We start from the raw sequence: 14,714 nt of genomic DNA, 5'->3' as shown, positions 1-14,714 counted from the left end.
TTCAGCCCTTTTTATTTTTTTTTATTTTGAGACAAAGTTGCTGAAGATGGCCTCAAACTTGTGATCCTCCTGCAAGTTGCTGGGATTACAGGCATTTGGCCACTGCAACCATTACAATTTTAAATTCTATTGTCTCACCCTTTGAAAGACAAAGGCCAGAGGTAACATCCTCACACTCCCTCTCACTTTACTAATACTTGCCCATTTTTGTTATAGTATCACTTTTACATTGTCCAGGTTTATAACCTTCACATTCTATAACATAGTTATAAGTTCCTAAGGTTATTTAATATGAATTTTTATTTAAATGAATTAAATGTTCATTAATTCTCTATTCCTGAGTCCTTTATTTGGTTCATATCTTGAACCAAACTTAACTGGATTTTAGCTGATTTGTTTGTCTTTTTGCAGGGATAGAGCTCAGGGCCTCACATTTGCTAAGCAAGCACTCTACCACTGAGCTACTCCCATCCCTCAGTTGATGTTGTTTTTTCTTTTGTTTGTTTTTTTTAAATAGGAGTCATTCAAGGTTGAAAATGAGTGCCTATTTGTTTATTTTATCCTTAAGCATCTTTTCTGGGAATAATATGCTTATCAGACATCTTTCCCAGAAAACTCTGTAGGAATGGTCTGGGTTTAGAAAAGTCAGAGATCAGCCTGATATTTTTCCCTGGGTAGATAATTTGGGTTGTTTTGGAGGAGATGTCTATTAACTTTTCCTTTTTTTTTTTTTTTTTTTTTTTTTTTAATGTGGTGCTTCAGATCAAACCCAGGACACACTAAGCATGTACTCTACCACTAACTACATCTCCAGTTCTATTTCCCAATTTTTCATTCTGAAAAAAAAAAGTCAATTCATAGAAAAGTTTCAAGGATAGTATATACCCTTCACCTAGAATCACTGTTAATCCTTTACTGTATTTTCTTCCCTCTCTCTATAGCTGAGCCATTAGAGAGCTGCAGACTTCACAATACCATACCCTTTAACACTCCAGCACATGTCTCATAAAAGCAAGGATAATCTCCGACAGTAATGATCACACTCTGAAAATTTAAGCTTGTCCACATCATCTCCCACCACAAGAATGAGATCCTAATTAGAATAAGTCATACTCTATGTGTGAGTAATATGTCAAAATACACTCTACTGTCATGTATATCTAAAAAAAAATTATTTTAACATCTGCGTAAGATAAAATTCACTATCTTAAACAAAAGAAAATTTAAGCTTATCTGACATACAGTCCATATTCAACTTTTCCCAGTGGTCCAAATATCATTTATTGCTGTTTTTCCCCACATCCACAATCCAGTCCAGTATCACACATGGTCCTATCCCCTTAGTCTCCTTTCATTTCAAACAATTCCCCAGCCCTTTCGCTCTTTCACAGGATTGATATTTCTAAGAATCCAAGCCAGTGGCTTTCCAAAATATCCTTTAATTTGGATTCATCTGATTTCTTCCTCATTATTACATTCAAGTTATATTCTTTTTAAAAATATTTAATTTTTAGTTATATTAGGACACAATACCTTTATTTTATTTATTTTTATGTGGGGCTGATGATGGAACCCACGGCCTCACACTTGCTAGGTGAGCGCTCTACCTCTGAGCCACACCCCAGCCCTCAAGTTAAATATTCTTGGCAAGAACAGCACATAAGTGATGTTCCCAAAGAATTAGCAACCTTGAATTTTAGTATTGTAACTAAGATAGGTATTGATATTAAAACTTGAGTAACAAATTTTGTTTGTTGGTTCTTTTGTATTTGGGAGAAATTCTTTGTATTTTATCTTTAAATGTACATTCAGTGTCATTTGCTGGCTCTCTATACTCCCCTAGATCATCTATGCTGGTCTTCCTCTTTAATTATGTTAATGACTTTGGCCTTCTCTCCTGCACGCCCTGTGATTACCTCAAGTCTCTCCTCTAGCTTTTCAGCATCATTTCTTCAGTTCCTTGCCATTTCAAATCTACCAGATTTGTAACATGCAGCTTTATTTATTTTCTAAAATCTATAGTCTCCCTTTTATCTCATTCTCACCTTTTATCATTTCATCTCTCATTTAAAAAAAATTGAATGTATGTTCATATTAGGTTACTCTATAGCATAATGCTGTTGTGAGGAATTTCCTTCTGTTCTTTCAGTTATGTCTTCCTTCTTTGCATGCTTTGTTCCTTTTTTTTTTTTTTTTGCTCTTGATATAATATGCCTGCCGTTGCCATGCAATTTCTCCTCACTTTGCTCATGCTCGGGCAGCTCTATGAATTCATTCTTTTGGCTGTAACATACTGTGGGCGACTTCTAGATGTCCCACTGTGAAGGACCAGTTTATTTTGCCTCTTGAAGATAAAGTGAAAGGATTGGGTATTTTATATTGTATTCACTTTTCTCTAGCCTACGAGACCTGATTGAGGGAATGAGCAGGTGGTCAAGGCTAATTTAAGGCAGCATCTAATCTTTGTTAAAACGCTGAGGCTTGAGGCTTGCTCTCTCTTTCAAGATTCTGTAAATGATCCAAGGTTCCCTCCATTCAGCTGGGGGGGGTGCCCTTCCTATGGGCAGGGTGGGTGCCTGGACTCAGTGCTAAACCTTGCCATTGATAAACCTTTTATTTTTGTTTATTTATTGTCTATTTTTGTTGTAGTTCTTTCACAGTGCTGGGTATGGAATCTAGGGCTTCTTCCATGCTAGAGGAGTCTATGGCTGAACTACATCTCAGCCTGGGGTAATAATTTTTTGTTTGTTTTTTGCAGTGCTGGGGATTGAACCCAGAGCCTTGGGCATGCTTGAAAAGCAGCTGTACCACTGAGCTGTGCCCACATCTCTTCAAGGGTAATAGTGTTGTTGTTGCTGTTGTTGTTGTTTTTTGGTGGGGCGGGGGTACCAGGGATGAACTCAGGGGCACGTGACCACTGAGCCACATCCCCAGCCCTATTTTGCATTTTATTTAGAGATAGGGTCTCACTAAGTTGCTTAGTGCCTAGCTTTTGCTGAGACTAGCTTTGAACTCACAAACCTCCTGTTTCAGCCTCCCAAGCTGCTAGGATTATAGGCATGCGCCACCATGCCCAGCTCAAGGCTATTTTTTTGTTATTGTTTTATATATAAATATATATGTGTGTGTGTGTGTGTGTGTGTGTGTGTTGTAGGTGGACACAACATCTTTATTTATAAAATATTTATTTTTTAGTTGTAGCTGGACACATACCTTTATTTTATTTATTTTTATGTGGTGCTGAGGATCAAACCCAGTGCCTCACTCATTCTAGGTAAGCACTCTACCACTTGAGCCACAACCCCAACCCTCAAGAGTAATAATTTTTTTAGGAAGTTTCAACTGACCATCTTAACCAGGAGAATATAATTAAACTGATAATCTATTTAGAATGTATTTCAGCAAGCTAAATAGATTCTTTTTTAATTGGAAAACTTAATCTTGCATGTTTCCAAATTCTGTTCATTGACTAATCCATTCTTTGCCACAGATTTTAAAATGCCATATTTTTTGTAGAAAATGCTTACATATCTGTTTCTCTACTTCTATTTTCTGTATTTCCTATGCTTCTGTACTGTTACCAATAACATCTATTTTTGCACTTTCTACATTTCTGTACTGTTGCTATAACATATTCCGACTTAGTAGAACTGTTTTAATTACTGTAGCTTAATAAAAAGGATTTTATATTCATATGTCTCCTCCATGATTTTCCTTCTTCAACATCTTTGCTATTTTCCTGGACTTCATTTAAAATCCTTGCCAGGCACAGTAATGCATGCCTGTAATCCCAGGAGTTCAGGAGGCTGAGGCAGGAGGATTGCAAATTCAAAGCCAGTTTCAGCAACTTAGCAAGGCCCTGAGCAACTTAGCAAGATCCTGTCTCTAAATAAAAAATCAAAAGGGCTGGGGATGTAAATCTGTGGTTAAGCACCTTTGGGTTCAATCCCTGGTACCGAAAAGAAAAAAAAAAAATCCTTTACACAGGAATCTAGGACTGTGACATTTTGGCACTATGACTGGAGCTGCATTAAAAATGATACATTTTTGTCAGGCATGGTGCCATGCTCCTATAGTTCCAGCTACTCAGGAGGCTAAAGTGGAAGGATCATTTGGGCCACAAGTTCAAGACCAACCTAGGCAACAAAGCAAAACCCTATCTCAAAAAACAAACATAAAAAGGTAAATTTCTAGATTAAATATCTCTTTTAAAATATTTTTTAGTTGTAGATGTACACAATACCTTAATTTTACTTATTTATTTGTGGTGCTGAAGATTGAAACTAATACCTCACATATGCTATGCAACTGCTCTACCACTGAGCTACAACCCCAGGCCTAGATTAAATATCTTTTACAGTTTTTTTTTTCTTTATTGTGGTACTGGAATTTAAATCCAGGGTGCTCTACCACTGAGCTATATTCCCTGCCCTTTTTTATTTTTTTATTTTGAGGCAAGGCCTTGCTAAGTTGCAAGGCTGGACCTGAACTTGAGATCCTCCTGCCTCAGCCTCCTGGAGTGTCTGGGACTACAGGTGTGCATCACTATGCCTAGCAAAGTATCTTTATGCTATTAAGATTCCCACTTAGAAACAAGCTATCGCTCACCATTTATTCAAGTCTTTTTTTATGGCCTGTCACAAAGTTATTTCCTTTTGCATAAATCTCACTTTATATTAAATATTTACATTCAAATAGAAACAGTTTTCCAAATTTTTGTGGGTTTTGTGTGTGAAATCATTTTTTCATTATGTTTTGTGGCTGATCATTGCCAACACAGGAAAACCCATGGCCTGTTTATCTTTGTTTAATATGGAATGCTTCAAAATTGTGTCATCGTGGCAGAGTCATGCTAAAACTTCATTATCATTTCAAGTTTTGTGTATGTGTTGCCAATAAAAGCAAAGCAACAACCTCTTTTCCCCCCAATATTTTATTTCAAGTTTTTTCAAACGTACAGAAAAGTTAAAAGAATCTTAAAATAGTGACTCAGATTCTACCATTAACATCTTACTGTGTATCTTTCTTTTACTCCCTACCCTAGGTCTTTTTCTCCCTACTCTAGGTCTACCCTTCTGTAACATATCCTCCATATTGTTGAAATAATTATCTAAACCAAAAAAGACTTTCAATAGCTCTCTCTGGAACACAGGCCAATTTGTTTAATATAACATATAAGGCCCTAAACAAGCTGACTCCAATCCACTTTCTCAGTATCATACTCTTCTGTGTAAATTAAATATATTTGGGGGAGGTTTTTGGTTCATTTGTTTTTGTTTTCTGGTACTAGGGCTTGAACTCATGGGCCCTTTACCACCGAGTTACATTCCCAAATCCTTTCTGGTTTGGATTTTGAGACAGGGTCTCACTCAGTTGCTCAGGGTCTCACTAAATTGCTGAGGCTGGCCTCCAACTTGTGATCCTCCTGCCTCAGCCTTTTGAGTCACTGGGATTACAGGCATGAGCTACCATACCTGAAACATTATATGTTTTGTTTTTAATTTTTTTTAGTTGTAGATGGACACAATACCTTTATTTTATTCATTTATTTTTATGTGGTGCTGAAGATTGAACCCAGTGCCTCACACATGCCAGGCAAGCACTCCACCACTGAGCCACAACCCCAGCCCACATTAAGTGTTCTTTACTGAACAGTCTTCACCTGGTCTTGATGAAATCCTACTTACCACCTTCATGCCCAGCTCAAATATCACCATCAAGTTTTCCCAGAATTCTACTGGCTCTATTAGTTGCTTCCTGGAATCTCCTATAACATTGTGCCCATGCATCAAAATACATCATAGGGTATAGCTCAGTGGTAGAGCACATGCTTAGTATGCATGAGGCACTGAGTTCCATCCCTAGAACTCCCACCAAAAAATAAAAAATACACACACACACACACACACACATACAGATATAGTAAATATTTATATATCTGTCTTCCCCACTAACCCATGTTATATTAAAAGCAAAGTGGTGTCTCATCCTTCCCTGTACCCCTGCTTCCAGATAGGACAACAATATACAATGGGGCTTCATGGGCCTTGGCAGAGAAGATAACAAGATTCAAGGTTGCTGGAGCTATGAGGAACTCTCAGCATCCTAGAAGACCACCCCTGATGTGGGAAAGTGGAATACCCACCTGTATGGGCATGCCCAGTTCCAACTTCAGCCCCAAATAGGGATCAACGAAGATGGTAAGGATAGATTCCGTGGGTTCCCGGGCAAAATGTTCCAGAATTGCATTATGTTCCTCTGTCCAGTCTGCATTTGCCAGTCCTGTCATTGCAGCTCGGGAGAGGAAGAGGGGCTTCTACCAAAGGAGAGCAGACAGAGAGGCAGATCAGTAAGCTATTAGAATGAGCCATTCTCCCCGCCACAATTATACACTAAGACGTGGGATATGAGAGGAAAAGCCAGACAGGCTCAGAATTCAGCAGCGAAAACTGAGGATGACTGAATGATAGGTTTCAGGCTTTTGAAAAAACAAGACAATAGATCCTCCTGCCTCTGAGAGTGAAAACAGAATGTGTCATAGAGGAAAACGATGGGCTATTATCTTCCCAAGATATTTCATTTATGCCTGTAATTGCAAAAAAATGCTTTCTCAAGCAACCCTCAATCTCAAAGGTAAAAGGGAATTATGGGAACATGTAGGATGTTAGCCTAGATCAAGCAATTAGGAGCAGGAGATGATGAACCAGAAAAGGGATAAGAGTACCAGAGCAATTTCTTCTTAAAGCAGCACCCCCCACACACACAGATGCTAAAATAAGTATGATACCAGGTAAAAGCCAATCAACAAAGCATTAAGGAAGAAGTAATGGGTGGGGGTTCTGAAAAGCACCAAAGAACATACTGGTAAGATAGAAAATAAATTGTAAAACTGGTGGCTAGAAAAAAAAATTAATCTATAGAACTCTACTAAATAAATGAAGGAAACTGGAAGAGACAAAGATATAGTTCAGAGGGCTGGGGATGTGGCTCAAGCGGTAGCGCGCTCGCCTGGCATGCGTGCGGCCCGGGTTCGATCCTCAGCACCACATACCAACAAAGATGTTGTGTCCGCCGAGAACTAAAAAATAAATATTAAAAAAAAAAAAAAAAGATATAGTTCAGTGAACTTGAGAAGTCACCCTGTCCTTCTTCCCCCAGTGATCCTAAAAGATGAGAAGGAATTGCTCTTGAAGTTTCCAAGTCAAGACAATTTAATTGGCAGTGATCTAATACCTTTCCTATATACAATATGAATGAACCAATAAGAAAAACACCAAGGGCTGGGGATGTGGCTCAAGTGGTAGCGCGCTCGCCTAGCATGCGTGCGGCCCGGGTTCGATCCTCAGCAGCACCACATACCAACAAAGATGTTGTGTCCGCCGAGAACTAAGAAAATAAATAAATGTTAAAAAATTCTCTCTCTCTCTCTCTGTCCCCCCTCTCTCTCACTCTCTCTTTAAAAAAAAAAAAAAGAAAAAAGAAAAACACCAAGACCCAAATAAATAAATGGACCAAAGGGCATGAAGAGATGTGTCATGTCAAAAAATAGAGGAAATGCAAATGTGAAAAATTGATATGTTTCACTTAAAGTCAAAGAATACAAATAAAAACAATAAAGACATCATTTAATGCCTATATTTTTAATAAAATCCTTGCTAACTTGATAACCCCTGGATTTGAAAGGGTTTGTTACTAATGTGAGAGCAAAAAATACAATCAATTTGGAAAACAATTTGGTTTTAGATAGCAAAAACATTGCAAATGCTAGGTACAGTGGTACATGCCTGTAATTCAGCAACTCAGGAGGCTGAGGCAGAAGGAATCACAAGTTCAAGACCAGCCTCAGCGGGGCCCTAAGCAATTTAGCAAGACCCTGCCTCAACATAAAAAATAAAAAAGACTGGGGATGTAGCTCAGTGGTATAAGTGCCCCTACGTTCAATCCCTGGTACAAAAAAAAAATTAAAAAAATTAGAAGAGCAATCAAATTACTCTTTGATTTGGTAATGCCACATATAAGACTCTGTCTTAAGGAAATATTAAGTATTTCAAAAGTATTAGTTTTATGTACAATATCTACCACAGTATTATCATCAAAGAAAAACATTAGAAATGGCAAGACATACTAGAATAATGGCCTAACTAAGGTTCATACACCTAAGAGAACAGTATACAGCCATTAAAAATGGTGCTTACAAAAGCTACATAAAATCATGAAGAATGATAAAATATTTCATGAAAAATCTGAACACAAAAGTCGTAATGTGTGGTACAGTTAGGATTACACAAAAAATGCAAATTTATACTCAGAAAAAAAAAGACACACATCAAGATCTTAATCTTGAATGAGTTTGGGCAGTAATGCTATTTTATTTTCCCTTTCTTTGTATTTTCTGTCTCTTCCAGTTTTTAAAAACGGGAGATTATTATGTTTCTCTCTCCTTTTAAAAAAATGTCCAAATCACCACCCTATTCTTCTCACCCACAACAATATGGATATGCCTCAGCTCTGCTGCAACTGGTAAGTAAAGATGTAGAGGGCAGTTAGTGCCAATTTCTCAAGGTGATTGAGTCAGCTTCTGAAAATTCTTCAAAGAAAAGAACTGAATGAAAGGAAGAAAGAAGTCTTAGAAACTAGTGTCTAAATAGGATGATATTATTCAGCTTGTTCAAGTTGTTCCCATGTCCACCCATAAAACCCATCAAGGGTGGGCAGAGAAAGGAGAGCAGTTCTTCACTGAAGGCCCTCTTCTGAAAGGAGCTTAGACCATTTTGTCCTTTACTCATGGACTAGATCTGTGGTGAGTCAGCTACCAGCAAAGATTAAGTAGGGAGAAGTGACATTATTGAAAATTCCTCATACATATTTCCACCATTGATCCTTTGATTTACCCTTCTTGGGGGAGAAATATTAGCCTCAGGGAAGACTCAAGCCTACCACATCCATCTCAGATTCTTCCAATTGTTGTTCCTTTACTTCAGGTTCCTCCAAAATTGGCTCTAGGAAGAATAAAGATAGAGAAATTAAGACTTTGCTCAGAAAGATAAACATGGTCACCATATCACCCAGCAATTCTACTTCTAGGTTTGTACCCAAGAGTCCTGAAAGCAGAGCTCATATAAGATGTTGGTATCTCAATAGGCAAAAGGTAAAAACAACCCAAATATCCATTAACACTATGAACAGATAAACGAAAGTCATCTTGTCATAACAGTGAAATATAATACACCATAAAAAGGAATGTGATTCATGCTACAACACAGACAAACCTTGAAAACACGACGCCAAGTGAAAGTCAGTCACGTAGACCACATTATTATATGAGTTCCTGCGTATGAAATATCCAGTATAGATAAATTCATAAAGATAAAAAATAGGTTAGTGGTTCCCAGGATCTGGAAGACAGCTACTAAAAACGAGATTCTGGACAGGGGGTGTAGCTAAGTGGTACAGCTCTTGTCTAGCTAATTAATTTAATGAATAAAAAATAAAACGCAAGGTTCTGACGCAACTAAAAAGTAAAGACGTAGAAGTCATCTACTGCCAATTTGTCAAGGTGGCTTTCTTCTAAAGGGGAGAAAATGTTCTAAAATTAGATAGTAGTGATGGTGGCACAGCTTTGTGAATACATCAAAACCCAGCAATTTGTACACTTTAAAAAGTTGAATGTTAGGGGCTGGGGATGTGGCTCAAGCGGTAGCGCGCTCGCCTGGTATGCGTGCGACCCGGGTTCGATCCTCAGCACCACATACCAACAAAGATGTTGTGTCCGCCGAGAACTGAAAAATAAATATTAAAAATTCTCTCTCTCTCTCTCTCTCTCTCTCTCTCTCTCTCTCTCTCTCTCTCACTCACTCTTTAAAAAAAAAAAAAAAAGTTGAATGTTATAGTAAGTGAATTATCTCTGAATGTAATTTAGAAAGCTGACCAGGGGTTGTGGGTATAGCTCAGTGGTGCAGTGCTTGCCTAACAATGTATGAGAAGCCTTCTTTCATCCCCAGCTCTGAAAAACAAAACAAAAAAAGGCTCTCTACTCTTGAACCCACAATCTTCCACCAAGAAATATTTTAGGCCCCCTCTTTCTCCAGTAAATAGGCCTCAGTCCCATTAAAGGGATTAATCTTGGTTTCAGGGCTGCCTGGGAGGCCCAAGTCCTCTCTGAACCTCTACCCGGGTTGCTGGGCAGCTGGAAGGCTCCATATCAAACAATAAGGAAGCTTAGGGCTATGGTGAGAGAGATCCTTGATGTCTGGAGGCCAATGAGTTTCTTTGGAAGCGCCTCCCTTCCCTTTGCTCCCCAGCAGATTCTCCCAACACAACTGAACCTCCTTAAGTTCTCTCCAACCTCCCTCTACTATGGGTACCCAGATTCATTTTAAACTGCTTTCAGATAAGCACTTAAGAACTCAGAAGAAAAAATGCTACACATTTCTAAGGTCCTGGAGCCTAGGTCAGGTCCCTATGTCTCTGGACCTTTCTCTCACATCCACCCTTATTCTCTTAGCCATTAATATTAAAAGGGTATTCTAACTGGGAATGTAGCTCAGTGGTAGAACACCTGCCTAGCAGCACAAGGCCCTGGGTCTGATCCCTAGCACTGCAAAAACAAATCAAAACAAAACAAAAAAACAGTGGGGCAGCAAAGATACTATTTTTCTCCATCTTTTTAGGTTATTAGCGGTGTCAAGAAGCCCCAGTCTATACTTAGCTCAGTCCTATCTATGCTGGCCAGTGCTCTAAGCAAAAGCCCAGTGACAGTAACGGCTACCAAAAGCTTCCAAACCTGCTGGTTCCTGGATCAAAGCCACAGAGGCAGCCTCTTTAAACTCTTTGCCCCCTCCATCTAGATTTCTTTTCCTGTCGCCCTGAACCTGAACCTCCACAGTCTACCAAGTCCCTGCCAAAATGAGGGCGGAGATACAGAAGCCTTCAACAGATGGTAGAAAGCATCAGCCGGGCTTAGGATTCAAAGGGTGGCAAAGCAGGCTGAGTCTCCATGGTGATGGGCTTAATGGGAGAAAAACATTATTTGTTTTGCCACCCAGGGTGAAAATGGGAAAAAGGAAGAGATCAAACCCTCTGCAGTGAAGTGGGAACAACCAGGAACAGTTGAAATAAGGAGGAAAAGGCTAGAGAAAGGATTGGCTGATGGACTCCTGGTGCATTGGTGGGAAATTTCAAGACAGAAAGAATAAGGCTGAGCAGGAAGAAGAAGCACAGAAAAGGGTCCCCGCAGAAGGCCTGAGGTTCTGCTAAATCCTCATGCCCGGACAAGAGTGAGGAGAGACACAGAAGCGAGAGTACCTGCTCCTCAGCCCTAAGACACTCAGGAAATACAAACATTCTACCTTCAAGCCCCTCCAATTTTCTCCTACCCTCCATATCTAAGAATCCCCTTCCTTATCAAGTACCTACCAGGCTCCTCCTTGAGTGGCACAGGCTCAGGTTCAGATTCTGGTCGAGTGGTGGCCTGGTCATTCTCTGCATCCCGTGCAGCCAGAGCAGCCTGAGAAACTCGACTTGCCGGGCCTCCCCGGGGGCCTCCTCTGGCGCCTCCTCGGGCACCTCCTCGGGCACCTCCTCGGGCACCTCCCCGGGCGCCTCCTCGGGTGCCTCCCCGGGTGCCTCCCCGGCCACCCACTCTCCGCTTCTTATCAGCTTTGCTGGACATGGTTCAGGCAAAACCTAGAGATACATGGAATGGAGAGTCCACCACCAGATCTCACCCCAAAACCAGATCCCTGATACACACAGACCCTTTTGGATTCACAAATTGAAAGAGATCCCCCAATAGAATCATCTATTCTGGGTACCCCTCTACCCCGCTCCTCAACAACAGACCTGGACTCTATGGGGCCATGGAGACTAGGGGTGTAGCTAGGTGGTAGAGCTTAGCATGTTCAATCTCAAGCACTGCAAAAGTAAATAACACAGGAGCCTTGGGGTCCTTGCTTTTTTCCCTAGGATACCCTACTTTCTGTACAGCATTTGGTTAAAGTCCAAGTCAGGCTGGATGTGACAGCATGCCTATAATCCCAGCGACTCAGGAGGCTGAGGCAGGAGGATCCCAAGTTTGAGGCCACCCTAGGCAATTTAGTGAGATCCTGTCTCAAAATAAAAAGGTCTGGGGATATATGGAGATATAGCTCAGGGGCAGAGTGCTCCTGAATTCAATCCCCAGTACAAAAAGAAAGAAAAAAATCAAAGTTAGTCTCTCAAGATATTAGTAATAACTAGAGTTGAAAGATAACAGTAGACAAGTGCAAAAAATAAATCCCCTTTTGCAATCCAGAACTCATTGTTCAGTATGAATTCTGATACATATAAACAGGAATACTATATCTAAGATAGCTTAAAATGATGGGATATTGATAAATGAAAAGGTTGGTTCTAAGACTAAGAAGTTAACAAAAAGCACAGATCATGAGAGAATCTCAAAAATAAATAAATAATAAAGATAACAGACACATGGGGTGTGGTGGTGCATGCCTGTAATCCCAGTGGCTCAGGAGGCTGAGGCAGGAAGATTGCAAGTTCAAAGCCAGCCTCAGCAAAATCGAGGTGCTAAGCAACTCAGTGAGACCCTGTCTCTAAAGAAAATACAAAATAGGGGTGGGGGCCTGGGGATGTGGCTCAAGCGGTAGCACGCTCGCCTGGCATTCATGCGGCCTGGGTTCGATCCTCAGCACCACATACAAACAAAGATGTTGTGTCCGCCGAGAACTAAAAAAACTAAATAAATATTAAAAATTCTCTCTCTCTCTCTCTCCTCTCTCACTCTCTCTTTAAAAAATAAAAATAAAAACAAAACAAAATAGGGGTGGGGATGTGGTTCAGTGCCCCTGAGTTCAATCCCCAATAGCAAAAAAAAAAAAAGATAACAAACACCCCATTAATGAGGATTTGGGAATCCCTGTGTCAGCCCTGGGACAAAGAGAATATATGAATGTAGGATAATCCAGAAAAGATCTATCAAGGGCTGGGTGTAGTGGCACATGCCTGTAATCCCAGTGGTTTGGGAGGTTGAGGCAGGAGGATCGCAGATTAAAAGAGAGCCTCAGCAATTTAGCTAGGCATTAAGCAACACAGTGAGACCCTGTCTATAAATAAAATGTAAAAAAGGGCTGGGGATGTGGCTCAGTGGTTAAGCCACTCAATCCCTGGTACCAAAATTTAAAACAATCTACCAAGCTGTTGTATAGAACCTTGGGTGAGTGAAAGACCACTCACAGAAGGGAAGACTGTCCCCAAGTACCCTGCCTTTTGTCAACATGTTAATGTAGCAAACTAAATGGTTTTCCTATGTACCACCTCAGTTAAATGGAAAAATGTTCCTGTTATCCACATTAAAATCTACAACAGCCTTAAACAAAGAAGAGTAGTATTTGCCACTCATCTTTTTAGCTTTTTAATTGCTGAGGGGCAGGAATCCTGTTTTGTGTTTAATAAGATTTCTTGGCACAGTTGGCTGACTCTGTGTTGATAAGTAAGATCAGGATCATTTAACTCCAAATGCCCTGAGAACATACTGAAGAAGGAAGGACAAAAGCCATCAAATAATGAATTGTAAATTGTGTAAGGGGAAAAGGAAATGAAGGCATGAGGAAGGCCCGGTAGTGCCTCAGAAAAGTAGGATGTCAGGAAAGAGGCACCTCTGGCAGAACTCTGAGGGCAGCTAGCCATGAATCCCAGCTACTTGGGAAAATGAGATAGGAGGATGCCAAGTCTTCAAGGCCAGCCTCAGCAACTTAGTGAGACACTGTCTCAAAATAAAAAGGGCTAAGATATAGTTCAGTAGTAGAGCTCTTGCCTAGGATGTATGCAGTACCAGGTTCAGTCCCCAGTTGTGGGGTGGAGGGGATCCCAAGGGCCATGTTGGACTGGCTGGCCATTCCCTCTTCATTCAACTATAGCCTGACAGCCACCTGTGGCTTTCCTGCCTCATCCCTACAGGCTACCACAGACATTGATCATAGGTTATGAATTTCAAACTTGAAGGAATTGTACTTTGCTCCAAGGAAAATGTTCTGTTAGGCCAACAAATCAATAAAACCACTGCTGCTTTCTCCACCAGCCTCCAGGGAAGCATCAAACTGCCCTTTGCTTCAAACTGAAGCCTCAGGAGCATTCACTATGGGGCTCACCCCTAGAACCTGCACCTCAGACCCCAGGAGACGCTGTCAAACTAGCCTTGGGATTCACTTTATTACTGGGAAATACCTCAATGGCCTCTCCTTAAATTGGTTACCAGGAGGCAAATTTCTCTTCACAATAGCTTCCCCGGCCAACTATTACAACTGTCCCCTCCTCAATGGCACCATTGCGCCTTCTTGTTCCTCTTCTTCCACATCAATCCCTTCTTCTCCCTCTCCACCCACAATTACTTCTTCCTCTCCCCTCAACTGCCCATTTCTCTCCCCTCCCCCCCAACAACTGCCCCTCCTTCTCCCCTCCCCCAACAACTATCCTTTGCTTCCTCTCCCACAACTGCCTCTTCCCCGCCACAACCGTCCCTTCCTACCCTCTCACTACTGTCCCTTTTCCCCAGCATTCCTTCCCTCTGACCTGACACACACCTCACGACGCCGACCCTCTCCTCCCTAGACCGACCGATGGGGCCAACACCAGCTAAGAAGTTGCCCCGCTCGGCCCTCTGAGGCCCGCGCCTGTACGCGTCGCCATGGCAACCCCTGGCAGAGAGGACTGAGTGGCGG

The 14,714-nt window shown here is 40.9% G+C and overlaps 1 protein-coding gene and 1 pseudogene across 7 annotated transcripts in view; one reads left to right on the top strand and one right to left on the bottom strand.

Moving 5' to 3' along the window:
• Dnah2 (dynein axonemal heavy chain 2) overlaps positions 1-14,714 on the bottom strand; it is a 109,514-nt gene extending 94,800 nt beyond the window's left edge. For 3 of the 7 annotated variants that reach the window (XM_040269373.2, XM_040269374.2, XM_040269376.2), the window contains exons 1-4: positions 14,577-14,710; positions 11,416-11,685; positions 8,938-8,999; positions 6,146-6,316 (exon numbers count right to left, since the gene is read on the bottom strand). In XM_040269373.2, the coding sequence (XP_040125307.1) occupies positions 6,146-6,316; positions 8,938-8,999; positions 11,416-11,671 (489 nt within the window). In that variant the 5' untranslated portion in view covers positions 11,672-11,685; positions 14,577-14,710. Of the gene's footprint in view, positions 1-6,145; positions 6,317-8,937; positions 9,000-11,415; positions 11,686-14,576 lie in introns of all 7 variants that reach the window. The other 4 variants (XR_005726476.2, XR_005726475.2, XR_005726477.2 and 1 more) reach the window with 3 other exon arrangements.
• On the top strand, positions 12,262-12,338 carry LOC120884660 (small nucleolar RNA SNORA40; annotated as a pseudogene).

Source organism: Ictidomys tridecemlineatus, chromosome 3 (genome assembly GCF_052094955.1).
Source record: "Ictidomys tridecemlineatus isolate mIctTri1 chromosome 3, mIctTri1.hap1, whole genome shotgun sequence".
NCBI classification, from domain to species: Eukaryota; Metazoa; Chordata; class Mammalia; order Rodentia; family Sciuridae; genus Ictidomys; species Ictidomys tridecemlineatus.
Note: the sequence above shows the minus strand (reverse complement) of the source record. Positions and strands in the feature narration are given on the sequence as shown.